The sequence below is a fragment of the Anas platyrhynchos genome, chromosome 8, assembly GCF_047663525.1.
Source record: "Anas platyrhynchos isolate ZD024472 breed Pekin duck chromosome 8, IASCAAS_PekinDuck_T2T, whole genome shotgun sequence".
NCBI classification, from domain to species: domain Eukaryota; kingdom Metazoa; phylum Chordata; class Aves; order Anseriformes; family Anatidae; genus Anas; species Anas platyrhynchos.
The window spans coordinates 33,427,044-33,454,977 of NC_092594.1; the positions used below are offsets into that span (position 1 = coordinate 33,427,044).

Sequence of the window (27,934 nt, forward strand, 5' to 3'; positions counted from 1 at the left end):
TGGATTATAAAGTTTTGCTTAACCAGACAGAGGCTGCTGCCATCTGAGGTGACGCAGGAGATCAGATGAAAACAAACAGGGAAGTAGAGGCACCCTGCATGGGTAACCACTGGGCACTACAAACTAACTACAAGCACGCCACCTGGCTGAGAAGATGCAAAGCTGAAGAAACTGCTCCTCACCAGTTCGTAATCGTCCTTGTGAAAAAGCCTGTTGGATTCAATTTCAAGCGCAGCCGACACACCCAGAGAAAGGTATCCTGTCTTTATCTCACACAGCTGAGCAGGTTAGTACCTGAAGCACCAGTGATGAACTGGCAAGTGTTTGTGCTAGGAAAGCCCTGAAACTTCGCTTTGAGGTAACACTGAACAGTCATCACAGGGGAATTTCTCATCTAGATGGGCAGGTTTAACATCAGCATTTACCATATCCCCTGCCTCCAGCTACCACTTGCCACATTCAACAGAGCTGATGCACAGAAGACATCTGAAGTTACACTTTATCTGTGTACTTACACACTAGACCAGTAGTAAGTAGCAGGAAATATTTTTAAAGTAGCTTAAGGCAGCAAATTAGAATTTCTTTCCCATCTGAGCAATTTCACACATCTGAAAAGACTGAGCTACACCTCAGAGAACAGATTTTACCTCCCTCTCGTTCACGTAACTTATGAATCCAACTTACCTTAAGGCCTCTTTCGTATCGGCGTAGTTTGACACTCTCACCCGACTCCTTTGCGTTTGAAATTGCCGTCCTATAGTTAGCAATTCTCTTCTCTATTGTCTGTTGCATCTCACTGGTAACAGCAGGAAGTGAGGTGGTCTCAGAAAAAAATAATAAAACAAATGAAGAAAACTTATTTAATCAAATGATATGAGTTTTTGCAAAGCACTGAAAAACAAACATTCCTCTTCTACACGCTCTCGTGTTAATGAAGGACGAAACAGCCTCTCTGAAACAGAGGAGTACTTGTACTACGCTAACGGTCCCTGGATCCACCTCTGGGCTTTCTCTCAAAGGCGTAATAGAGAAGAGTGGGTGGAGACATTTAGAAAACAGGGTAATAGGAGACATGTGGTTAGAGAGTAGGTGAGGGAGAACAGTGAAGTCTCTCAAACACCACATAACAGAGGGTGTGAAGAAGTATTTTGGCACAAATCTTGACTTTTTCTTTTCTCATTTTCTAAACATGCTAGATCACTCCCTTCAGGGGTTCTCCTACTTGATTTTACTCTAGTAGTTCTTTTTCCTCCTCCTACAGCTTGCAATCAGGTAAGTGACAACAGCAGCAAAAGTTATGAGTAGCTACTTACAAACACTCCACAGCTCCAGAGACATTTTGGATGGCTACTGATATAATTATTGCCATTATCTCTATAGAAACTCTGACAGACTCACTTATTAATGGGCGCAGTGCACAGGAGCACTGGAATCTGCAGCACACAACGCAAACAGGGCAGTAACTGAATAAAGGATTTGACTGCATGAGAACTGACAAATTAAACTGAGAAAGCTAATGCTACCACGAAAAAAATCCACAAAGATGTCAAAGATGTTGAGGTGTAACAAGTCTCACGATTTCAGCAAATTGTTTAATACAAAGAGGAAGAAGATACCAACTCTAGAATTCTGCACTGCTGTCTGCATGCTCATATATAAAATGAGGCACTTGCTTGATTTACCTCCTGTTTATCTCCTCAATTCAATGCTTACATTAAAATTCATCCTGAGAACAAACCAAAAAATAATCATTCAACTACACCAGTACAGCACTAGTTTCCACAGAGAAGACAGTAGCAGCATAGTTGTTAGTTTCTTTGAGGACAAGAAGATCTCTGTGCATCTTTGCTTGTTACCCTTGTAATAATCTGCATCCTAACAGTGATTCAGCAAGACTGTCAGAAACATAAAGCTCTTTCCTACCTGTGGTTGCAGTCCAGGTTCCTCATTTTCTGATTCAGCTGGGGACTGTTCCATTGCTGTTGTTTCATCCCCACAGCTTCCTGTCTCGCCCTCCTCCCCCAGAACTTCTTGCAGTTCTGCCTAATGTAAAAAAGGCGCAACAGTTCCTCAAAATTTTCTTTTTCCTCAAAATATAAAATAAAATCAACTCTCAAGTTCCAAAACCTTTGGTTGAACCTTGAACGCAAACATAGAGTCTGATCACCTTATATCCCAGACATTTTTTTCTTTATTTTAGGGAAACTGCTTCCATTGGTAACCACAAAAACAAAATCAATAATAAAGACACTAAAATGTCTCGCTAACAAAGTTACACGTACCAACAGGTCTGTATCTTTCTCCAAGTCTTCATCCTCTGTTTCCTCCTCATCTTCATTCAGATCCTTCATACAGTCTGCAGCCAACTTTTCAATATGATCCATGGGCAGAGGAGCTGCAAAAAGAAACAGCTATGCAATCATCAGGTACAAATTCTAAAGGAGTCACTACTGGCTGAAGGAGAGCACTGACATCTCTTGCTTCCTGTCTCTGTGACAAGACTCAGATGTAAGGGAGGATATACTCATGGATAGACAAAGACTGGGGAATGAACACCCACAAAAAAAGCAATGCTAATGTTTCTGAGAGTGATAGCAGGAAAATGACTGCATCTAATAACCTAACCCAGAGATTACGTATCTGGGGGAAGTAACACCTGTTTATTAATACAAGGAGCCTGAACTGAAAAGTTACGAGTACCACAACAGACTAGCATTTATGGTAGAACACAACAGTGCTCAGAAAATAGCCACAGAAGAGAAAGATACCATGGCAGGTTTGCACAGTAAGGATGTTTAAGACCGAGGAAGACATACAAGTAGGCCTGAATGAAACAACTGGATCCGGGAAAAATTAGTCTGATCTGCTAGTCAAGTTCCTAGGCAGATTTAAGATACAAATAAACACCTCTATGATTATTTACAGAAATAACTAAGAACAGAAACTTGGTCATTATGGAAGACTTCAGTTTTCCAGTGAAAAGTTGGAAAATAATACTGGCTATTCTTAGATGTTATGTCAAAGCCGTATTTCTCAGTTAAGATAAAAAACAATGTCCGCAAAAGAATAAATATAATACTTCCATAAATTAATCTGATTATAAGTTTCTATCTGTGAAAGGGAATTACTGAAGCAGCCTTTGTCCACAGTATGAATAAACACCCAACTAGTTTTAAGCTGATGATAGATACTTCAAACATCAAACCCTGCTTCAAAATAATACTTGGCATATAGAACTCATATACTCCAACTCAAGGCATCAAACTCGTCCTTAGAGGGAAATTCCCCTCTTTAGCCCCACTGCAGAAACAGACTACTGGTACAGAGATCTGCTACACAAATCAGGAAAAGCACTGCTCTTTCTGCCTCTCTAACTACATTTCCTCATTTTATTCATTGCTATCTCATTCCCTGAGGTTTCCCTTTCTCCAAATCTTTATTAGTTCCTTTGTGCTGCTATTTCTCTTCAAGCTTCTGTCTTTGCCCTGAAAGAGGGCACTCAACTCCTCCTTGCTGAGTTCTCATCTCTGCTTCATGCTGTGCCTAGCTGTAACTATTCACTTCTTCCATTCCTTCTCAAAAGGTGGAGTTCTTTCCACACAAATCCCTACTGTCCACATAAATGCCTCTGATAGCTCTCTGTGGAGACATGACCCTGACGTCACTGCCTCAGCAAACACTGAATAAAATCTAGATCTTCAGGGCAGAGCTTTACAGCTGATTTAAACAGATCTAAAATAGATCCCATCCCTCCCCCGCATTTGCTGAATCAGCTGAAAACTAACCCAAATAAAGTTGCTTCTTATCAAACGATCAAAGTTACTGTATCAATGCTACAGTGCCTCTATCAAACATGCAGCTCATATATACAACCCCTAGCAAAACTCTGCAACCAGGCTGTAGGCCATATCCAAAGGAACTGGCTGTACCTGAAGGGTCTTGTACCTGAAGCCCCACTAGAGGCAAAAAAAAAAGCCAACCAAGCCCCCTTGGAGCACTAAGGAGGTACAGCAAGCTGTACCTTACAGATAGCAGAGATTGAGATGATGTAACAGTACAGCTTCTGTAGCCTGTGTCCTCAAGCTACAGAAAGAGATCACTTTTTTCCCTCATCATGGCTCTAGAATATAAATCTAGGAGCCAGTTACTGCACCTCATGCTCAGCCAAGAACTGAGCACTAGTACTTACTGCACTGTGTCCTCCTCCTCCAGAGAGGGTCTGTTTTTCTCCTGGCCCTGCTGGACCCTCCTACTTTCCAGGTGCTGGACTGCATCCTGCCCCCATGCATCATGCCCCCATCAGTACACTGTACCAGGTCTTGTGATCCCAACCCAGTGCCTGCTGCCCCGTTGTTCATCTTCCACAAACTTCTGGTCTATATACTCCTAGTTCTACCAGGAAAACAGAGTAGCTGTAGATAAGTTTATGAACCATAACACACACCTTTAGAAAACAGAGTTAGCATTATTTTTTCCTCTGTCTGAAGTTCCATTTCCCTCTTATGAAAAAAGTGACAAAAAAAAAAAAACAGACTGATACGATCAGGGCCAAAGGAATTCAGCACTGGAGATGCTGACAACAATTCAGAAGTTCCTGATGCCCAGATTCGTCACCAAAACACTACAGTGTGGGTCTTAACCACAAGTAACCTATATTCAAAGACAGATGTTCTGCTACTGTGCTTATTAGCATAATTGTGCATAATTGTCTTATTTACTACAATCTTGAAATCTGGATGGTGGAAATGATTTACAATTTAGTTTTAGATTCAAATACCCACTTTCTCTCTCTCGTCAATTACAGTGCTTAATCAATCATTTTTCCTAAATAACTTTTAATTTCCTTACTCCCCTTTTTCTTCATCTGAAAGTCCCTTCAAGTATTGCAGACAAATGACTACAGAGCTGAAAATAAGGCTGTAGTTGCACTAACACTTCTTTCCAGCACCTGCAGCAAGGGCAGGCCCCATTCTCCTTTTCCCATCACTGCCACCCCTCCTCCTTGTAACCACTGCAGCATTCACACGGGCAGGCCCTAAACCAGATCAAGGAACTGCTTCAGCTGAAAACCCAACACAAGAGAAGTTTGTTTTTACAGATGAGCTTCCTGAACCAGTCCACCAGGCAGCTCTGTAAATACGTGTACTACTTCAGAGGTAGAGCTCGCTCACTACTAAACTACCCCAACTCTGAAGCAATCTTGACTTACAGTAGCTCACAGCAATCCTGTAGAACACTGAACAGCTCTAAGCAAATGCTATCAGACAAAATTAACAGATTCTTACAATATTTAGAATGATAATGATTAATTCCAAGAGACACTCTACTCTCACACATAATGCAAGCTACAGAGTTGTCCAGGTAACTCCATCACTTCCAGAATGTCTCTCTTAAAAGCAAGTTCTGTTTTGGTTACAAAATCCAAGTAACTGAAGAAGGTAGCATAACTCTAAACAAAACCAGAAGAACAAGCAAACAACCCACCTTCCACTAGGAACATCATTTCCATTTTGAATTGATCTAACACCTTCTACCACTTATGACTTCACATGATAAATTACAAAGCACATCTTTACTTAGTCATTATTAAATTGGCTAGCCATGTCTATCTTTTTCCTATGTTCACAAGAACACCCTTATTGCAGTAACAACTTCAGCCTTTCAAAGTAAAGGAAACTGCTTCTATCAGTGACGAAGAAACTTTTTATATAAATTTGTGATTTGTAAATAAGTATCTTAAATATATTATTCAGCTCATTAATAAGTGAAATTCTGAAACTTTAACTTACTTTTCCCTTTTGGTTTTGCTTTCCCTTCTTTCACCCTTGCTCCTGTGATAGCTGCAAGCTCTGCTTCTAGGTCGCCATCATCCTCACCATCCTCTGCGCCCAGCAGCATCTCTTCAGGATTGAAATCTACAAACAGCCCCAGCTGGAGACAAGGGAAAGAAAAAAATACAGCAGTGAGAACAGAGATGACGCTCAAAAACATCACACTGCATAGATTAAACATTTCCATGCATTCTGGATGCTGCTTTTTTTTTTTTTTAGAGCCCACTATCACACCATTTCTATTACCAGAGCAATGCGTACAAGTCATATGTAACTCAGCTGAGGTATGTAAATCTTCATAAGCAGCAAATACTCCCTCTAGAATGATACATAACCAATGATTTCTAAAAATAAAGCCTATCTAATAGTTTGACACAAGGTAAAATAAAACAGTGTCTGTTATACTGAGCCTCATTAAGCAGATATCATCAAGGAAGCTAAGGGCAGTTCCGGTAACAGCTAAGCTAAAAAATATTTAATCATGGTTCACATAATACAGGTCTGACGTGTACACCACAGAGACTTCTCCCTTATCTCTTGGAAGAAGCTATATTTACATATACTGAACTGTTCTTTATTTCTCATTACCTCTGTATGTAAATCATAAACACAAGGAAAGTGCATGCAGACAGAAACCTGGCCAACCCAGCAATGCCTACACTATGCAGGAAGAGATCACTACAGCTAAGTGACAGCACCTCAGGGAAGATTATTATTAACAGTATTCAGAATTTGACAGAGTAGTGGTGGTTCTCTCTCAATTTTGGCAAAATATGCCGAAGGATATAAATATCCAAGAAACCTCTGAGGTCGCAATCTGAAAGACATTCTTCTAAGATGCCATTTTGAAATGAACTTTGTATCACTGATGAAGAAACCAACCAAACCACGACTAAGTGTTCTTTATGCAAAATACACTAAGCATTATATATGTATAAACACGAATTAACTGAATTCCATTCATCCTGTGAGGTAGGTGGAACACATTTCCTCAGATTTTTTCAAAGCACAAGCCTCTTTTGGCTTATTGGTCTTCACATGGCCAAGCAGGCAGCAGTTCAGCTCCTTTCAAGCAGAGGAATAAAAAAACAGTTATTATTGCAAGGGTTAACAGCCGCCTCCTGCCTTAGAAGACCTGAAGTGCTGCCAGAAGTTGAAGCTGGCTGTCAGTTTATCAATTAGCGTGAATCAGTAATGACAACTGTCAGAACTGTGGTGCTGGTGGCTACTGCCCTGAAATATTTTGTTGCTCTCTTTGAAGCCTTGTATAATCCGAAATGAGAAACTGAAACGCAGCTGAGAAATACTACCTCCAAGAACCAGGAAAAACGTTCAAAACTAGCAGCTACTTGTTGCCTAGCCATGATCCTGCCCTTGACATTCTGTAAGGCACTGAGCGAATCAGTTGGCCACCCCCTGCCTTCTTTGTCCATCTTCTGTAAAAGAAAACTACCATTCGTAGCTTTGTGCAGAACGGAAAGAAGGGCTAGACAAGATTTAATTAGGGAACGTTTATTAACGGCGATCTAAAGATTCACCTTCTATAGAACACACACATGTATCTTTTATCAAAATGAACCAGGAGCTGCTGTGACCTGTGTTACTATGCTGCAAGCGTAGTGAGTGTAGTCATGAAGAAAAGAACAGAATCCAGCATTTCTAGCTCTGACTTTCTCAATCTGTTCAGCAAGGCACATTTCCAATTAAGTTAGCACACGAACTGCAAAGTTTTGGTTTTACTTCTTTTTTTCTGTTATATCAAGCATTTGTTTAGTATTAACATGCAGCTCAAAAAAAAAAAAACTTCATTTGCAAGTAAACAAACTATTAGCATATTCAAGAAAATGACCCTCCAAGCTATAAATAAGAAGGGACAAATAACTAACCATAGAGCATTACACATTAGCAAAATATTAGATCCTTTTTTTTAGGGAAGGTGAAAGATGTTTTCACCTTTTACATTTTCTTATATATTACTATTCCAACTGATAACTACAAGTTTTTGTATCAAAGCAATGCTGACGTCATGGATCTCTAACAGAACCATTCTGCCTCTTGTATAGGAAACCTGGTTCCTAGGAAGTCACCAACAAGGAATATCTTACCTATTTTTTCCAGGCTATTATCCCATTCCAATCTCTTCTCATATTTCCCTATTTTTCTATCAGCTATTTCTTCTCAGCAGACTTGCCCCTTTTCCACCTTCAAAGATTTCTGAACCTCCGCTATGGTTTAAGCTTATTCTATATGTTTAACTGAGCTCACTTTTTCTCCCATTCCTGTATCTAGAATTTTGCTTTGGTGAGATTTCCATTTTTGACGCTGCTTCCTGACTTCCTACACCTCCTAACTATTAACTAAATCATGCCTCCCTTCTCCAGACTTCCAAAACCACATCCAAAGGTAAAGAGAATGAAAAAACAACATATTGACACATCTAAGCTCCCTGAGATTACATTACAGCTACATGACGGGGATATAGACAGATAAGCTTATCTGGTACATGAATGACTACACAGAGGGAAATAAGAAATAATTGTTGATTTATTGTTACCCCATACACACCCCTGGATTTGTTACTAGATATTCTAGTCTTCTTATTTCTATGTTCTTAGATGTGTAAGAAAAATCTCAATATAGTTATTGAATTTGCTATTAAATCTCAACGTAGGTGAAGTAGGAAACTACTGTAAGCATGAGTCATGCGGTCTCATGCAAAGATTACAGTGTTACAGCATCGTGGCTTCCTTCCAAGGCCTCTGCTACTGCATGTCAGATCATTACTTTAAGAACGCGCTAAAGCAGAAAGCCGAAAAACAATCAATACACAATTCGGAAGTTTTCGTAGCCCTACAGTATCAGTGCACGGGACATCCTAGCAGGACAGAAGCGGTAGGAGCTCCCCAAAGAGCAGACGGCCCCCTCCGTGCCGTACCACCGCACCTCCCTGCCCCTTCGCCTTCCTTACCTGCTTTGCAACTGCAGCGCCCTGCCCCTTCGCCTGGGGGCTTTTCTTGTGCCTCCTGCCAAGCATGCTGGCTCCCGAGTCTCAGAGGGCCGCGTTTCTAAAAGAACTGAGAGCACAAGGAGCCCAGCGTCAGTATCTCAGCACCCGGGTGGCTGCGCGGGCCGGGCACAGTCCCCAGCACCGGGGGCACCCCGCAACGCCCCCCGGCCGCGGGCACAGCGGCGCCGCCTTCCCCACTGCTCCCCCCCCCGGCCGCTCAGCCCACGGGAGGCCGAGCCCCGTGAAATGGCCTCCGCCGAGGGGCCGGCCCGTGCCGGCACAGCCCCGCCGGGCCCCGCTCACCTCCGCCCGGCGCTGCAGCACGGCCCGGCCCGCACCACCCGGCCGCGGCTCCGCCGCAGCACAGCGCCTGCGCCGGGGCTCCGGGGGCGGGGCTGCCGGGCCTGGCCCCAGGGCAGGAGGAAGAGGACAAAACCCCAAAGCCTCGACCCCGGGATCCTTGGGGTATCCCTGGAGATGGGAGATCTCGTACACCCTGCCCCAGCCAGCCCCAGCACGTAGCAGAACGGGGAGGAACCAGGCTGGGCTAATAAACACGTTAATAAGGAGCTGTAGCATTTAGGATATGCATTGCCATAAAGGAGCCCCTTGGTTTTGCTTCTCCAGCCAGGCACATTCCTGTTCAATGGTTCCTGAAGCTGCTGTGGCAAGGGTTCCAGTCCCCTAAATAAATGGATGCCCTAGCTCAGGTTCCCAGCCATCTGAAGCATTATACCCCACTTCTTTAAAGTAACTTTAGAGAAGGGAGTTCTCCAAGAAGCTTTCTACCAGGTGCAGTCTAAGTCAGTTCTATTTTCTTCTTTACTGAGATCAAACATTTGGAGCCTTTTCCACAGGAGTTTTCAAACTACCCCTCTTCAACAGATCCCCAGAGTATGGTAAACAGCTCGATTAGGGAGGCAGCTTTTAAAACAGCCATGAATTACTTGAGGTTACTTCCTTAAAGCAATTCTTAATACCAAGGGAAGAGGGCAATCCAAACAAAGAAAAAACAAACAATTGCTTAAATGACCAGCTTCTTATTTTTACTTTCCTAGTATCAAGCAGTTTCCTTTAGATAGCCAATTTAAATATCCAGTCTTGATTGCAAATAGAAAGTTCATTTTCATTCCAAAGTATAATAAAAGTTTAGGCACATTTTAGTCATGTGTTTTATACTCTACAACATTCAATGAGGGAAATAAATACATCATAATGCCACAAATGACACTGTTAGTTTCAACAATAAAAAAGCTCCTTACCGATTAAGCTTGTTGGTAGTGATGCAAGTAATCAATTTCAATTTATAAACCTCAGTTGAAAGGGGAACACTTACCAGCATATAAAAGTTTCCTTAAAACAGATAGTTTGATTTCAAATATTTAAAATGCTTTGAAGCACGCTCTTTATTGTACAAAAGGTGCTTGGATACATCAAGCAAAAATATTTAGAAAAATACATTCCACTATTTCCATGTTATCAACACTTAAAAAATTAAAATACACAATATTTAAAACATTTATACAAATATAAAAATAAAATCTCTATTGCCTTATTCATCCTTGAGCGCATACATGACATCATCCTGGCTGATATTTAGTCGCACACGCATGTGAAGATACTTATTACTGGACTCCACCAGCAAGAGCCTGCAGGCACCAAGCCTTGAGCAAATCGACATGATATCTGACACTGTGGGGCTCTGCATGCCTTCCATTCTACACAATGATATGTGTTGATGATAGACCTATTAAAAAAAAAAAAAAAAGAATATGTAATTCCTGCTAAACTCCTGCTGCAATATAGTAGGCAAAGGTGAAAAAGGTAAGTTTCCCTCCACATCTATGAAAAATTAGTTTCAGTCTGTAGTCTTAACAGACTGCACACACCCAAACAGCTCAGAAAGGCACAACACACCTTTAAACACAGAAGAATTCACCTGTCACTGAATATGCAGACTAGAAAACCTCTACCAAGAATTGGCTTTTCTATTTAGAAAAAGCAGAACAAAACCCCTTTTGGTGTTAGAGAAAAACTAAGGAAGAAAGATAGAAGATCAGTCTAACAAAATATTCTTTGATGTTCAAGAATTGATTGCCCGCTGCATCAGTGCAATCAACTGACACACGTGTTCAGGAAGAAGGGACAGAAAACCTAATTGTAAGTCTTACTTACAAACCTGTAGAACCAGATACCGCTAACATTTTATGTAAATATACAGTTCTACATTATCATCATTAAGCATTAACATTTAGCTTCCATACTGTGAAACATGAAATGGACTCTGTACTTGACTCTGCTGGTGTATTTTATGGGCCTACTCAAAAAAAATTGAAGCTATTAGTGATGTATCTGCCTCCATTGAGGGAGAGAGAGATGCAGAAATTGGAATTAACTTTGAGGTTTCCTCCCTCATCTATGCTACCTGGTATTTCCAGGTTATCATTTATTTCTTCCCTTATGAAATATGTTAGGTAAAGGCACACTATTTTCAGATGCAGACTAGAACATTACATGAGCCAGGCCACTGGTAATATTAATACAAGAGCAGGTGTTTCCAATGACAAGTATTTAGTCCCACTGAAAACAAGGGGTAACATCAATTATGCCTCACAGGTGGCCTGGACAACCATGTCCCAGTTTACCTTACTACGTTTGTCTTCCATCAAATTCTAGGAATAAAAAACCCAGATATTTTAACGTTTATGCTTGACAGTTTTGACAGTGCTCTCCTTCCTTAAAAACAACAACAACAAAAAAAACCAACGTGAAACACTAACATACCTGTTGAACTGTTGCCTCCTCAACTCCTGCCCTGCGAAACTCTGCTAAAAGTGCTTTCAAAAAGATCTGTTCATGCAATGAGGCATTCCTGAATATCCAAACAAAAGGGACAGAAGTTAGTCTGCCAAGTTAAGAATTCATGAATCCTTAGGAAGATGTCTGGAAGGGAAATTGCCTGGTAACAATATTTAAACGTAGGGCATTTTTCTATCTGAGAGGGGAAAAATGCAAGACATTCCATTTATGTCCACTAGCCAATATTACAGCTTGTAGCTCTGGCACCACAGAACACTGTTTCACTCCACCTTTTTCACTATCTATAGGAGACATTTCATTCCATACAAAATGTAAAGCTTAATGACTCAATGAAAATGCCATACAAAGTTTGATCACTGTACAGATCCTTGTTTCTCATGAGCACTTGTATTAGGAATAACATGAGACAAGTATTAATGTGGTAAACCCTCATAAATTACAGAACTGTGTAATGCCACATATTTGTTTATGTGCTGTGCTGGCAGGACAAGTCTGTAGCTACTTTAATAATTATAACCCCCCTACTGAGAATGGGGGAACCCACACCAGACATCATACCTGTTCTGCAGTGTGTTACGGTCAATTTACATTTATTAATGTCCTATTCACATTTTTCAGACCCAATGTACAAGAAGCAGGGAAATTTCAAAATCCCTGATTCAGACACTGATAGGCAAGCATCCTGTACAACTTTCAACAAGCAATTTCTGTGTCTTGGTTTCCCATCTTTCATTCCTATTTTGTATCCCTCTTCTAGCTCTGCTGCGGGCTGTGTTTTTTAAATCATGTTCTAACAAAGCATGATGCATCACATACACCACTCAAAGGGGATAAAAGGGCAGACTGAAGGTTCTGTGGAAATCAGCAGTAAAAATGACACAAAAACAAAGAAACACCTCTAAGAAATGTTTTTACCTGATCGCACTTATATATGGTGATGAAAACATTTCATCTATGGCTTCTGTTATGTGGGCCATCCTGACTATTTCAGGTGTATTCTTTTGGCTAGCAAACTCGCAGATCTCAGTGGCCCTTCTGCAGATATCAAGGCAACGCCTTGCATCACCAGACAATGCTGCTACCTGAAAGTAAACGTGACAGGCTTGTAGCAATATTTCCTATAAGTTGAGAAAAATATTTAGCAAGAATCAACAGACCAAAACAAACAAACAAAACTGGAGAGTATTGTTCATGTGGACTATGTCAAATAAACCCAGATTTGAAAAAACAAAACAGTCTTATTGATCAAAACCAAACAAAAGCAACCTCCCTACCCTGTCCTGATACAGTAATCACAAATTTGAGACTCAACTTGGTGTTATAACCATGGAAGTCAAAGGTTTAAATAATAATCAGGAAATTCAATATGAATGGTTTAACCGAGCACCAAAAGTTTTCAGAAACATTATAAAATGGAGACCATTGGAGACGATCACAATCCATGTTCACGTAGAAAGAAGGTGAGAAACAACTCGGTTTTCCCATATATAAGGGAATATTTTTTTAGGAGTACATGACTTCTTAAAATAGGGTTTCAAAGCAACACCTGGGATAGTGAATTTAAACTTAGAAATGCCTGAAGAATATTGAGTATCCAAAATTTCTGAAACAAAATACTTCTTAAAATCCTACTTATGGCTTATAATTTTTAATAGTTATGAATGTTCACTAGATATAGGACTGACCCATTTTCCCCAGTAGAAATTCATGACTTATGGAAGCCCAAAAACCCTCCTGGAACCAAGAATGAAAAACCCTATAGAAAAATCTGATTACAAGTTATTGTTTGTGTAGACTTTCTGAAGAAAAATTGTACTAGAAGAAGGTTAGTCTGCAAATTCATCACTATTATTCATAAAAAAAACAGTGGTTCCTTCATAACAAAAAGTAAATACTGTTTACTTTGACCTATTTATGAGAATTCAGTTTTTAATCATAAAGCAGTGTTTTCCAGAAAAAGTTTGAGTATACTGTTTTGTAGATGGTCTAACATATCATTTTAATGCATTTTAACATATGCTAACATAAGACATTGGATAATGCATACATCTCCCATTTGAAAAGCTACTGATCCCTAAAGCATTATTTTTTGTACAGAATACATAGACTAAAAATAGAACATATTACGCTGAGGCCCTAAACATCTTGAGAAAGAAAAAAATAATATAGGTATTTTTCAGCATGCCTGAATGTTATTTATTTTTTTTTTTTTAGCCCAAATACTGTTACAAAGTTATCCCTCAGTGACTCCCCGTACTCTTTACCTAGCACAACACAGAACGCATTTGCATTGTATTTACCTTTCTGGAAACTAGCTGAATCGCATCTTCTTCAAACGCCTTCACACTGTTCAGTCTAGATGAAATAATTTGCTGTAACTGTTTATAGGTGTACGGCTGGAAGGACATTCTGGTAAGGCCCTACAGAAAACAATAAAATACAGTAAGCACAACCTGTACAGCTAGTAGCTTTAATTTCTCTGGTGGGACCACTCTCTTTCACATCCTTCTCCTCCTAGCTTTGATAAGCTTTTATTATTTATTCTGGTTCCTATTTGTGAAATAAAAGTGCACATCCATAAATACAACAGACTGAGTGAGGATCTGTGGTTGGACCACCTCCCCAGTAGGCCTGAGGAGCAAGTGCTGCTTGCTATTAGAATTCAAGTTTCTATTACAAAACAAATCAAAGTCACCCAGTCACAAGAATCTTTTCTAGACTCTCAGATCTTCAGCTAGTCTGCAGGTTTAGTGGGTGGGAGAACAATTCACAGTTACTGTGCAACTGTCTTTGAGTCACAGAAGGATGGAAGCACAGAGCACTGTTTTTGCAAATCACTTTTTATAGCAGTGTTGAAACGATGACGTAGGAAAATATATAAAACACATGTGTAGAGTGGTAAAGCATCCAATTTTCTGTCCACAGGTATCCAACAAAGAAAATCTACCAGCTGACAATAGAAAATGGATAAGTAATTAGGTGCCTCGAATGGAAAGGGAAAGAGGAAGGGAAAACAGAAGGAAATTTCTCTGAACTCCAGTGTAAGCAGCTTCACCATGAGGCATGGCATTTGATTATCCAAATACTAATATGTTTAAAAAGACATCTGCATTTGCTTTCTTAATTCATTCTTACAAGAACAGAGTGTTCTTACACAGCATAACATCTGATTAGTGAGCTGGCTCCTGTACTTACTTTGCTAAGATTAATATGCTAATCATCTGCCCACTAGAGAGAAGAGGGCATTAAAAAAGCATTAACTTCTATATACAGAAGTTCTATATAACCCACCCTACCTTTCTCCCATATTACCTTTGACTACATACAATATTTAATCGGTTCTCATTTTCTAGCATAGCAACAAAACTGTTAGAGGACATACCAGCCTGCTAGCTACTCTGTTCATCATTATTCTCTCTGGCAAGTCCATGGTGTTAGCAATGGCCAAGATGATTAACTTGGAGTGCTTTTGAGTTGGCCAGTCAAATAAATTGTACATCACATTCTGTTTTCGGGTCCACAGAAGATCAAGCTGAGGAGAGAAAAAGGGAGAGAAGAAATTTGACTGAAAAAAGATGGCCTTGTATTTACAATACTCGCTGGGGGTGTGAGAGAGCTAGTTCTGCCACAGAACACTTCTTATGTGATACTGAACAAGCTGTCTGTTGTCTCCTTTATTCATCTATTAATAGGACTGCATTTTCTGAATTAGGGCTCTGATCTCTTGGAAAAGCACAGTCCCAATAGATGTTTCAACACTATTCATCGCAGTATTAAGCTGGAATTTTTAAACACTACTGTGATATTAATATTACATCTAACAAGATAAAAACACCTTTCATGCAAGGACCTGAATCAGCTTACAGGAAAAACATAAATGCATATTTGCTTGTTACTGAATAAAGCACATCAAAAGTTTCAAAATCAGATATTTCATTGTGAATGTTCTCACTGGAGAAGGCAGTAGCTTCCTGACAAAACAGTGCTGAATTTTATGGTACTTAGGACTTGACAGAACCACTCATTCCATGACTTAGACAAAAACAAAACAAAAAACATGAGAACCAAGGAGAGAACAACTTTGGCAGTAGGATGAGGATGCCTGCCTATTTACATTCAAGTTTTCAAACAAGACTAAGAGGAACTATTAGAGTGTCTTCTCTCCAAAGTCTACTTGTTTTAGGCCATATATGATATACTCTAAACACACATACTTTTTCCATCCTCCACAACCTTTTTTTTTCCCCTTATGATACCATAGGAAAGAGAATGAAGGATTCCTCGTCTCACCTCATCCACTATGAGCACTGTGGTCTTCCTCTTTGGTCCAGGTGTACAAAACAGCTTTGCCAGCAGTGTTGCAGCATGGGTTGCTGTCACCTTCTGACCTGTCAGTAGCTGGACAAGGATTAAACAATGCTGCAGGTTAAACTTCTGATTTCCAGGGTTTTGGTGTGATTAACTCTTACATGATTACAACTTTTCAACACTCAAGAACAACCATAGCTTGGTCACTCCCCACAGAACTATTATTATTTTTAAGTGTGGCTCATGAAGACACTTAGCTCTACCAAAAACTGTCCATAAAAGAACAAAAACAAAAGAAAACAACTAAAAAAGAAAGGTCATTGGAATTTCCTACAATTTGTGCTAAATATAAAGATTCACCTAACATACCTCAAGGTTTTCTCTGAACAGAAAGACACCTGCCAAAAATCTAAGTCAGTTGACAAGAACAGCCTTACTTCAGCAAACCTGGATGCATATTAAAATATTAATGTATCAGCAGCAGGACCTAAACTAAATAATTTAGTCAACTCTAAGCTAGGAAAATACCTTCAACAAGAACCGCTTCTGCGATAAGCGCCGTGTCAAAACAGATAAGCTGACTGTATGTTACTTCTTCCCTTCCAGCTCCAAAGGCACACAGAAATTAAAGCATGACAAGTAAAAACTATACTGTATATGATGAATCAGTTGTTCAACATATCTCAGAATCAAGCCATAAAATAAACTTTTCATGTGCGATCTCCATTTTATTTGCTCTCCAGAACAGCAGCTTCCCTTTTAAAGTACGGACTGGAGATTTCATGATTATTAAACACCCTGAAGCACAACAATAATATATACTTGTTTCATGTTTCCAATTCAATCAAAACCAGTCTGAATCAGTCATACCAAGCAGTTCCCAGAGGATTCTGATTCTACAGCTCTGGAACTGGTCATCCAGTATCTCAGAGTTCAGTTTGTTCTGGTGGAACTGGCACACTTACTGTACCCAGGCATGTAACTTTCTCACTGTCCAGGCCTTTGTGTTGCTGTTTATTATATGCCCTTTATTATATGCTTTATTATATGCTTTCCTAAGAAAGAGACGTAACTGCAGTAATGGGGCAGAAGTTTTTAAGGAAAGGGACAGGATGCTTCAAGAAACACATTTAATTTCCAGATCACTGGCCCAAAAGTAGTCTAGACTGCCAAAGGTCTTGGTGCAGTTACTCTCTAACTGGCATCTTAATCCATTCCTCAGAAGGGTAACTCAAACCTGTGTAAGTACTAGCCGTAGTCCCAGGTGATATGCTGCAGACTAGTTTGTCATAAACATTTGAAATACAGTATGGTTGATAGAGATGGTTTTTCTTTCACTGGATTGCTATGACTGATTTACAGTTAAGACCATGTAAGTAATTACTCTGTTACACTGACTTTCAGAGTTGTCATCTCAGTAACTTTCTAAACATGTGTACAGAAAAAGCCGTCGAAGGGTAAATATTAAAAGAATCTAGTTTAGATTTATTATTATTTAAACCAGGGTAAATGTTATAAATCAGACTATTTCCCAGCCTATGTCCTTAGGCAGCTAGAAGCAAGACAGTTCACAAAGCTGGGCACAGTCTTAAACAAATCTTTTTTAACCTGCTCTCAGATAAAAGCATACTGTCTCTCAGAGAGACTACTTTAGAAGTATTGATTGTTAATTGTCTTAAATCCTGAAACACATTGAGGATCTGATGGTAAAGTATAGGATTTCCCTTGTTTCAAAGCAGGGAGCCATCGAAGAGGCTTTGCTTACCTCTAGTATCTGCACATAAGCTTGGTGAGGGTCAGTCAGCTTCATGCCATTGATCTCTATGAACTCAAATGCTGGGACATCATCATTTTCTGCAGCTTGCTGAAGACAGCGAATCACTTCATGAACAGTTGCAGTTTTACCGGTTCCAGGCACTCCAGAAATATACATGCACCTGTAAAAGTAGAACACCTTTTTAGCAGTCTGAGCAAAATTGTGACAAGAAGATGGAATTCCTGGGCTCAGAGACCACCCTTGAATACTATTCCCCTCTCTGACACTTCACAAAATTCCCTGTATTTCAGTTAGTTTATATGCAAACAAGGGCATGCCACACATTGCAAGATCATGAGAATTTTTATAATTACTGAAGCAAACAACAATCTAAAATACTTTATAAATGCTAATTGATCTCTTAATTAAAAAAATACTTTCCCAGATGTTTAAAATTGACTAGGTATTTGTCTTAAATTTGAATCTGTAAAATAAAGGAGCCTATATTAGTTATATGCACAACCCACTGAAGTAGAAAAAAAAAGTAGGAAAACCTCAACTAAGAACTTTATTTCAGTCAAACAAGGATATATTTTTAAATAAAAGCAGTGTAGATTGACTGCTGTTATGCCACAGGTAGAAGTTAAAGCCTCAGCAACAAACTCACCCTCCAGTACCATCCATAAGTTTGCTTTCCACAAAGTTATAGATATCCTGGAATTCTTCTTCACGACAGGGCAGAGATTCAGGGATAGCAGAAACATGCAGCCTTTTGACAAATAAATAAATTTAAAATTGTAAGTCCAAGAATTGCATTTTTCACAGTTCTACCTGAAGGGCCCACTAGTGAAAAACCAAGAGCCACCCTCCACCCCCCTTTACAGTTGCATGTAGCTTTTCAAATCTGTCTTACATAGTCTGAACACCAATGTCAAGTATCCAAAAAGAAATAGTCTAGTCTCTCTCTAGTTTTCAAGCTTTTAGAGTAAGAAGGCTGAATGATCATCTTCGTAAGCAACCAGCATTAAATACATGATAAAGATCTAGCTGTTGTAATTCACACAAAAAAATAAGTCAAGGTAGACTAGGGATAAAAAGGTATAATAGCTTACAGTAAGGGGTGAAAAAGCTAAAACTCAGTTTGAAAGACACAATCAATCCTGCAGGCATTTTTTTCCCCACTGTGTGAGGACTTAGAAAGGCGCATTTTTACCAAATTTATTCAATCTTGTAAAAGTTGACACTTCCCTATTTGAGCACAGCCTACAGCTCTGCATACCTGAAACAAAACTATCATTTCTTCCCTTCAGCAAACATTACCTTAATCTGGCTTCTTCTAGCATACTAGCTGGTTTCTGTGCTGCGTGGCTGCGTCTGGGAATTTCAGGAGTTGCATTCCGGGGTGTCTTAGGCGTTCCTGGTAAAGACTGCAGAGAAAAATTAGAACCTCAAACAGATTTGCTAGATACAAGAATTTCTACTGGAGCCTGATCATTCATACAAGTTTCCAAAAAAATACTGATGCATAATGACTACCTGGGGACATTGAAGTAGAAGATGAAAAGAGAAACAGTCCTTAAAAAGGGAATTACCACATAAGCCTCACAGTCTTTTTCTTCCTTGAGGGGAAAAAAGAAACTGGAAGGGGAATGGTGACACAGACAACTTTAAAATTCTTCAGCCAGTTAAAAGGTCAAGTTCTTTATATTCTTCTGAAGTCCTATGTTACAAAGTGGTCTGGATTTTAAGAAACAGCAAGCAAATAGAAACTGATCAATCTGAATTTCATTGTACAAAGAAAAAAGCCATGCAATATCTGAAATATTCTTCCTTATTGTGCTTACAGGTTCTAGTTATGCTAGGGTTTCTGCATTAGACATTTCGTAAATAGAGAAGAAACTAGCCATTGTCAGTATGAGCCTGAGTAAAGGTGCTGAAGAGTGTTAACAGGTCAGGCCTAAGATCCATCAAACCTGGAATCTCATCCCAGGGATGTCCATCCCCAGTGGCTGTGACGCTACAAGACAATGCCAGCCATGATATCATTAGTGTGGCCATGAACCCTGTAGAGCACCCCTTCTGCGTTGGCAGCATCAGCACATTGGGAAGCCTTCAAGAATCAGGACAGCACGAAGTTGGGTTTACTGCTTACTGCTGTATATAGAGATTGTGCTGAATAAAGACTACACAGAAAATGCACTAAAGTGTCTCTGTGTGCAGTTTACAGTAAGAGTCAAAATGTTGGCTATAAATGGATGTTTAGAGAACAGTAAGAACAGGACAGGAATAAATTTCAGCCTTCAGCTATTTTGACTTCACAGGATTCCAAGAAATGGATGTAGTTTCTTTAGTAACCACCCCCATGGATCATTCTTGGGTACTTCCATGGTCTCTCACTGAACTCAGTGAAACTTCTTACAGTAACAATATCCCTTGCCCAAGAGTTGCACAGGTCTAACTACTCACAGAATAATTAATTACTCTTGTTTTGATCACAATTCTTACCAGGTTTATTTGAGAGCCTGGAGCTTATATTGGGAGAGAAAATAGTCAGTTTCTGCTCAACCCTTCTGCCACTCATGATTTCAGAGACTTACTGTTATCTCTTCCCACATTGTCTCACTTTTAGGTTCACAGTTCACATACTGCTATCAATTGTTACCCATGTAGAATCAAATCCATCAATTTCATCACCTTTCCTGCCTTTCTCTGGATTTTTTAATTTTTTTTTTTTTTGAGAATAAGGGCTGAGAATAGGGCATAAATCACTAGTCAGCTCCAGCCTAATCCAACATTTTCTCTTAGACTGACGTTTTCTGATCAACGTTGTCACGACATTCATGATATGCAAGTACTGCATTTTCGTAACTGTGCTGAAGTTCATATGAATCAAGCCACTGTTTCATTCAAAACTATGGGATTCAGATACAAAACTTTGGTACAATCGTATTGAGCATTCCAACAACTGGCTTAGAAATAACAAAAACAACTTTTTAAAATGTCAACAGCTACAAGAAACCTTACAGTTTTCTTTGGGGTCTTGGCAGGAGTGTGAACTGAAGGCTTCCTTGAAGATTTTGGGATGCTGAATGTTCTGCTTGCTTTAGTTTTCTTTTCTGGCGAACAAAGCACATCGCTATCTTCTTCCTCGCTACTTGAAGAGTATGATCCATCTGAGCTAGACAGAAAATCCTCTTCCTGGTTTGATTCTATCATATTTAATAAGCTATAAAAAACAGAAATGGCATGAGTTTTTGAAAGACTACATGCAATTCTACTCACTACAGAGTTTCATTTGATACATTTTCAGCTTTTCCTGTAGTTGCCATAATCAGCAAGTCAACATGCTCTCCACTTGAGCTGTTAAGTTTTCCATAGCTACTTAATAGAGTGGTTTAAAGGAAGTCAGTTTTCTGATGAACACTGAGTCAGCTTAATGTTTCTGAATACAAGACATTTTTCACTCTGCAATTAAGCTTATTTCTGTAATCATTTGCATTTCAATATTATGCTATACAAACTCTCAAGGCTTCAGGCTATCAAAAGCAACCTGAACAAAATACCATGGAAGCGAAAATGTACCTGATTTGCTGCGCAATGAGAGCACTTGTCTTCTTTGCACATGCTCTACGAGAACGAGGAGTGAGTACAGGGCTCAGACTACCCAGCTCCTGAAGGCCATTTAAGCTGTAAAGAAAGAACACAAAGCTATTTGTATTTCCTCTTTGCATCACCCTTGTAAAGATGGAGACAAGGCCTTTCAAACTTCAGGCACAGTTGTGTTGGAGTAACAGCCATTACAAACTTGTTACTTGTTAATGACTGGAAATGGCTTGGATGCTGGCAGCATAGTTTGCCCTCATTGGCACTCGCTTTGACACATCTTTGCCCAGAAAAAAAAACACAAACATTTACATTCATGGTCTACACTAGAAAGATTTCCTATTATAGAGTGAGTGCTCCTATGGCTGTTCTTCTTCGGAGTCAATTTTTCTATTTGAGTTTTGAGACTCCTCCACTGTCAGCTTAGGAACTTGATCCTTACTGTTGAAACATTTCACCATTATTGGTTTTCCTATTAGTAATTCATCTCATTATGAGTTTTTAATATATGCTTTAATTATTTGTAGACAAAAAAAAATATCTGAAAACTGTCTACAAGTGCCACTGAAATGCTTTACCTTAAAAATTGAAATAGCAATAGTTTTTATGCTATATATAATAATTGACAGAAGGGGGCGAATCCCTCAAGTGTTGCATCCACAAATTTACTATTTGAAAGGAAGAACCTCACTGGTTTCTGGTTTCCTGCATTGTTTTATGTAAAGGTGTTTGATCCATTCTCCCCCTGCCCCAGCTTAATTCAATTTTTAAAGGCTGAAGATATACTTACACGATAATTACACTTTGAGTTCTTTTCTAAACAGTAGTATGAAAGTATACACTTAATTATCACGTGAACTCTTATGAGGCAATCACAGCTCTTCCTACAGTCTGGCACATCTCAGTAGTTATCACAAATAAGGCACATCTGAGCTTGCACCACATACATACAGAGACTGCAGGGAAAGATTTTTATCCAGGTTGCTGAGTACAAACCTCAATGATCAGTTATATTTCAATTCTCTTTCATATCCCTTTCAACACCCTACCATTCCCAGTCCTCTCTCTGTTCTTCTAACTGGGAGCTGCTTGTGCCCAGTTTTAACATCAGCTCCTCTTACAACCTTCCCCAATCATCCACTCACTTCCAAGTAACACGCTTGCTATAACTTCACCACAGCACGTTTGTAGCTATTGAGGCTATGCCCTATTCTCTCACTGATCTTAACAGACAATGTGTGGGACACAAAGGGACTTTGCCTGCTTTTCTCTACAGAGCTCTTTCCTAAGTGTGCTATTTTTAAGCAGTTCTCTTAAAGATACTCCATACAAAAAATAATTACGAAAATGCTATCACTTACCACATAGCGTCATCTTTACTATTACGATTCTTGGCTTTTTCATTAGATTTTTGGACGTTACTATAGTAGGGGGATAATCGTATTGTATCACTAAACCTCTGCTGGTGCTCTGCAGCATCACCCACTGAATTTGAGTCATCATCAGGACAAGGCATTTTTGGTGGTGAGCCTAGAATTCCAGTGAATTTCACTTTTCGTTTAGCAGCTGATGGTTTTAACGTTACTATAGAATCAAAGTCATCATCCAAAAGCTCCAAAACATCACAGTCCAGGAGCTTGTTTTGAGGAAATCTTGTGGGACCTAGGAATCAAGAGCAAAATGAACTTTTATCAGGCTGTAATATGGATGGTTTCGTTAACTTTCAGAAGATGTAGTATGATTGGCTTGGTGGCTGTTGTTTAAATTAAAAGTGATAGCATTAAGCTTCAGGAACAAAGAAAATCTCACTGAAAGGCATGCATTCCTTCTCCAAAGATGACAAAAAAAGTACTACAGACTGATTTTTCCATTTCCAAACTCTCTCCATCACTTACAACTTTACTTATGCTTCAGTTTGAATATAACGTGTTAAAAAGGCCAAATGTGCTTAGCCAGCCAGCCCAGTTACATTCTAATATACCATTAGCTAGAAGATTGAGGAAATAAAAAAAAAAAAAGGGAGACATTATAATGTCAAATTAGTCTGACTGGCAGCATTTCAGAAAGCACACGTTAATTTAGACTTAGCAATTACAAATAAAACATTTGCAACAGCAACTGAACATAAGCAGTATAGTTGCTTGAAATAACAGACATATAAGAAGACAAAGAACTGCTAGCACTAAACACATGGGCTAATCCCAAAGCTTAGATGAAGTAGCTAAAAATACGGTATTGCCACTGTTTAGACTACCCAAAAATGAAGAGGCACAAAACATGCTACATTCAAAACCAAATGGCCAGAAGATTGCCATATACATACTGTTCAACTGTAGCTTCTTCCTTGCTGTTGGAGTTTTGGTGCCATTAGCCACTCTTTGTGAATGTCTCTCCTTAGACAGGGAAGACTTGGAAGCAGAATGTTTTGATTCTATTTCTACCTCAACATTTTTTGTTTTCATGACACTCCGAGCAACCTTCTTGGTCTCTTCTTTCATAGAGGAAACGATGTCCAAAGGAACAAATGAGTTCAAAGAGTTTAGGATGCCATCTCCTTTCTTGTTAGCTTCTTTCAGCTTAGAGAACGTGTCACTGGACAAAGCCTTAAAGCATTTCCCATCCCAAGACTGTTTCACATAGAAAATTTTTTCCTTGTTTAATGTAATGGGTAGTTCCTCCTTTGGATGTAGTGGTATTACCTACAAAAGCAGAAAATACCAACACACATATACCTTAACATTTTCTATTAATTTAGCATTCAACTATTTTCTATTTACATATTTTATTACTGGAACTCACAGAATCATAGAATTGTCTAGGTTGGAAGAGACCTCAAGATCATCGAGTCCAACCTCTGACCTAAAACTCATGCTATCTTTCATTACAGAAGGCAATGCTTTCAGTCTAGGTATACTTAGCCTAGCATAACTTTACTGTACTACAGGCCTCCCATCACATTTCTTTCCATGCAATCCTCTAAATAAGCTGGCTGCCAACAACCAAAGTCATTTTGGGATGGAGGAAGGAACATTAACAATTTTGAACTATCCTATACAATTGCTTTAACATACAAATACACATCACACATTTGGTTTGGGAAGCAGTAAAGTAGCTGCACTGTTCTGTTACACTTTCCAAATTGTTGTGGTTTCTTTCTTCCCTGTAGGTATAGATGGGCACCATACATACCAGAACACTTTCAATAATCGTCTCCACAGCTATATCATTGTCGTAGCCAGAAACCTGATCAAAAAATACTTCTTGGCAAGAAACCTCTCTTTTAAGCAGTTTCCGTTTATTCTGAGGTATCTCTGTAATATGAGAGAACCACTGCACAACTGCGTGTTTCTGCTGAGCGCCTGTAACAATGAAAAGAAACCAGTGAACACTCAGAATTTTGCTGCATCAGAAATAGTTATTACCTCAATGACTTCTACAGAAATATTAGACAAGACACTTTACATACATGTAATGAAAGCTAGTGTTCTTCCCTAAGAACTTTTAGTTTAGACAGGACCAAAAAAACAGGATGGAAAATATCACAGCTGTCTTTTTCCAGATGATCAAGACAGAAGGAGAGAAATTGGCTCAAGTTCACACAGAATCAATACCAAAATTAGGAACCACCTTCAGGTCTCTGAAGTCTGAGTTGAGACTTTCAAGGCTTAAGGTACTACCTGCAGAGAGTCTCAGAACACAGAACATCTGCAGACCAACTAATCCACCAGCTCACTGTCACAAATTAAAAAGGTTCCTTATTTGCATGCATGTGTTCTAGCTGGACTCCACTAACTGAAGGCAGTGACATAAAAGGAGAACTGAGAAATTTCAGAACATTTTTTGTAATTTCAGTGTTATTTTAGAAATAAACCAGGAACATTTGTTTGCTGCCTTAAAAAAAAATAATCAGATAATCCTGCTGTGAAATATACAGAAGTCTGAATAAACAATTTGAACAGATTCAATGTGGATATATTTTAAAAAAAGCATTTTGAACATATTACAATTGAATATGCTCCTCTCTACATATTCAAAGATGAACTCTTTAATAAAACAAAGCTACATATCTTTACTTTGTCAAAAATGCAGAAATTAATGAAAAGAATGTTCAGTTATGCTACAATAAATGTGCATTAGTAAATATGTATCACTCCAGATTATGTTTAAAAAAGTAAAGAATTAAAAAAAAAAAATACAAAATATTACCACAGCCCAAAACAAACAAAAGCTGTTCAAAGAAATCAGATATAACTAATGTATAGTTTCTTATTCAGCCAAACTTTGTGCTGCCTACCTGCCATGGTCCATTTGTTCATATGACCCTCTATAAATAAGTAGTTCTACAGGGGACAGAAGTAATGAGCTCCACTTATTCAGCCTTGTACCTCACGTCCCTGGTGTCTAATAAGATGCAAGTACCAAGGCTGTAGCACTGTTGCTCTGTATGAGTTTTCCAATCTCTAAATAAAGCATGAGCTCACACCGTCTTCCTCAAGGACCACTTCTTTTAAAGTAAACAACTAAGCAAAAGACTTTGCCTTTTAATGCCTTTCAACTCTGCTTTAACTCTCCAATTTAGTTGAAATTAGCCATTAGCCACAAACATCTGGGGAGTATGTACATATAGATGCAGCGATTACCAAAACCTAGTTTCCTTCATAACTTTGGCCAGTGATGCTTTTAATGCCAGCTACATTTCCGTGATACAAGCGTCTTTAATTTAACGTTTCTCAGATAGGAGGTAATTTTTTTTTTTTTTTAGTTATTTCTTACCATCTTCATATAAATCCAGGAGTTGTGCCACAAAAGGCCGATCTGCATTCTCCCCTTCTATTAAAACAAACTCTCCAAGCTGTATACATTTTTCTCTTCTGGTTCTTTCTGATTTTATAATGATCCCCCTAGAAAGTGACACACACATGCAGATTAGCAGGATTTCACATCCTTTATAATTCACATATCATTAAAACTGCTGATATGCCTGCCAGCCTTATAGCTAGTTATGGCCCACTTACAAAGGCTAAAATTCATTTTCCCTATTAAAAATCATGTAGATTTTAAATAGTTAACACTTACTCTCAAGTTTAATTAAATGCTTGTTTAAACATTGTACAATTTACAAATCAAGAGCTTTATGACAACTTTTTGTTATTTCCATAAAGTGTTGTGACACAGTATGGCAAAACCACTACTCCTTAGTAATATTCCTCCTGCCACAGTAACCTAAATGATGTCAAAAATTTAAAGAAGCATGCACCGTTCAAGTTCCCCTGAGAAACCAGAAATAAATGTTATTTACTTGTACTGCAAAGTCCTCAGTTTTCTGTCTGAGCTTGTGGGTTTTCCATACCAGGAGTAAATAATTTTGGTCTGCTGCCGGGTGTTCATGATTCCCAAGGAAAAGCTAAAACAAATAAACAAACATTTTTTGTTTATTTATTTTTTTTAAATAAAAGCAAAGAAAGACCCAAGATTGCCAGATTGCTAGAACTGCAATAAGTTCTTCCAGTGAATATGAAGGAGCTGGCATAAATCGGTTGATCCACAGAAACCTACCATACCTGACACCTGCAGACACCACTTCCTCAAGGAAAGTTTTTGGTAGCGCGTTATCCTTTAACTCTGTGTTGGTTTTTTTTACATCTAGCGTTTGATTAACACACCTGACAAACAAACGATTCCCTTGATATCGGCTTGCTCACTTGTTTACAGAGCAAGTTACCAGGACTGATGCCTTCTGTTTCACCAGCTACCAAAACTCTCCCAGACACTGGAGGCTAAGATGCAGCATTACCGCCGTCTCCCCAAGCTCTATTTCCCCCATCTCCTTCTCTGAAGGCAGTTTCAGCTCCCAGCAGCACTGGGCTGTTCAATTGCCAGGCTTCCAGCCCCAGCCCGGCTGCGGCCCCTCAGCGCCCATCACCACAAGGCCCCCAGCCCGCCAAGGGCCATTTTATCGCTGCTTTTCAGTCAGCTCCCTGAGGCCGGGCGGGTGAAACGGCGACGAACGTTTCGCTTTTGCTTTTTATTTTTCCTAAAGAAGAAATTTCCCTTTGGGAACGTGCCGCTTGCCTCAGGAAATCGCAAACCGACGACGGTTAAGGGCGCTCCCTCAGCGAGCCCCGGTCCCTCAGAGGGAACCCTACTCCCTGAGAGAGCCTTTCTCCCTCAGCGAGGCCCCCGGTTCCCTCATGGAGAGCCCACCCCCTGCTCCCTGAGCTCCGTGCTTTGGGAAGGGGCCATAACGACCGTATGGGATCGCCCCACAAAGCCCCCGACCCGCCCGCTCCCCTCAGGCCCGGGGCCGCGCTCACCGCTCCCCTCAGCGAGCCCCGCGCGCGCAGCGGTGGCGGCAGCAGCAGCGCGAGCTCCGCGGTGGAACTTCCCGCCAAAGCGCGCACGGGGAGGAGGGGGCGAGCGACGAAGGAGGAGGAGGAGAAAGAAGAGGGAGGAGGAGCTCCGCCATATTTGTACCTGGCACCCACCGCCCAACAGCGGCGCCGGAAAGGTGGCGCCTGCCCGAAAATAAGGTGGCGGCGGCGGGGAGGGAGTCGGAAGCGGAATCGGTCGCGGCCCCTGACGGAAGCGGGCAGCGGGAGGGAGCCGTTG

General features: G+C 39.8%; 2 protein-coding genes across 5 annotated transcripts in view; both read right to left on the reverse strand.

Annotated features, from left to right (window-relative positions):
- Nucleotides 1–10,521, reverse strand: part of CC2D1B (coiled-coil and C2 domain containing 1B) — a 33,016-nt gene extending 22,495 nt beyond the window's left edge. Inside the window, exons 1-6 of one of the 2 annotated variants that reach the window (XM_072042015.1) lie at nucleotides 10,390–10,521; nucleotides 8,800–8,905; nucleotides 5,790–5,931; nucleotides 2,283–2,395; nucleotides 1,924–2,043; nucleotides 685–822 (exon numbers count right to left, since the gene is read on the reverse strand). In XM_072042015.1, coding sequence (XP_071898116.1) covers nucleotides 685–822; nucleotides 1,924–2,043; nucleotides 2,283–2,395; nucleotides 5,790–5,931; nucleotides 8,800–8,865 — 579 coding nt within the window. In that variant the 5' untranslated portion in view covers nucleotides 8,866–8,905; nucleotides 10,390–10,521. Of the gene's footprint in view, nucleotides 1–684; nucleotides 823–1,923; nucleotides 2,044–2,282; nucleotides 2,396–5,789; nucleotides 5,932–8,799; nucleotides 8,906–9,141; nucleotides 9,294–10,389 lie in introns of those variants that run through there. The other variant, XM_027463407.3, reaches the window with a different exon arrangement.
- ORC1 (origin recognition complex subunit 1) lies at nucleotides 9,863–27,880 on the reverse strand. Of its 3 annotated transcripts, none has more exons than XM_027463409.3 (17): nucleotides 27,800–27,880; nucleotides 26,625–26,729; nucleotides 26,099–26,226; nucleotides 24,515–24,684; nucleotides 23,649–24,024; nucleotides 22,687–22,987; nucleotides 21,305–21,409; nucleotides 20,747–20,948; nucleotides 19,043–19,149; nucleotides 18,390–18,491; nucleotides 17,732–17,903; nucleotides 15,949–16,056; nucleotides 15,041–15,190; nucleotides 13,959–14,078; nucleotides 12,574–12,740; nucleotides 11,623–11,710; nucleotides 9,863–10,585 (listed from the first exon to the last, which is right to left on the reverse strand). In XM_027463409.3, exons 2-17 carry the CDS (start codon nucleotides 26,711–26,713, stop codon nucleotides 10,391–10,393), a joined length of 2,580 nt encoding a protein of 859 aa, XP_027319210.2. In that variant the 5' UTR covers nucleotides 26,714–26,729; nucleotides 27,800–27,880; the 3' UTR covers nucleotides 9,863–10,390. The 3 variants fall into 3 exon arrangements, with proteins under 3 accessions (XP_027319210.2, XP_027319209.2, XP_071898117.1); XM_027463408.2 differs by lacking the exon at nucleotides 27,800–27,880 and adding an exon at nucleotides 27,640–27,793; XM_072042016.1 differs by lacking the exon at nucleotides 27,800–27,880 and adding an exon at nucleotides 26,887–27,538.
- Between the last annotated feature and the right edge of the window lie 54 nt (nucleotides 27,881–27,934).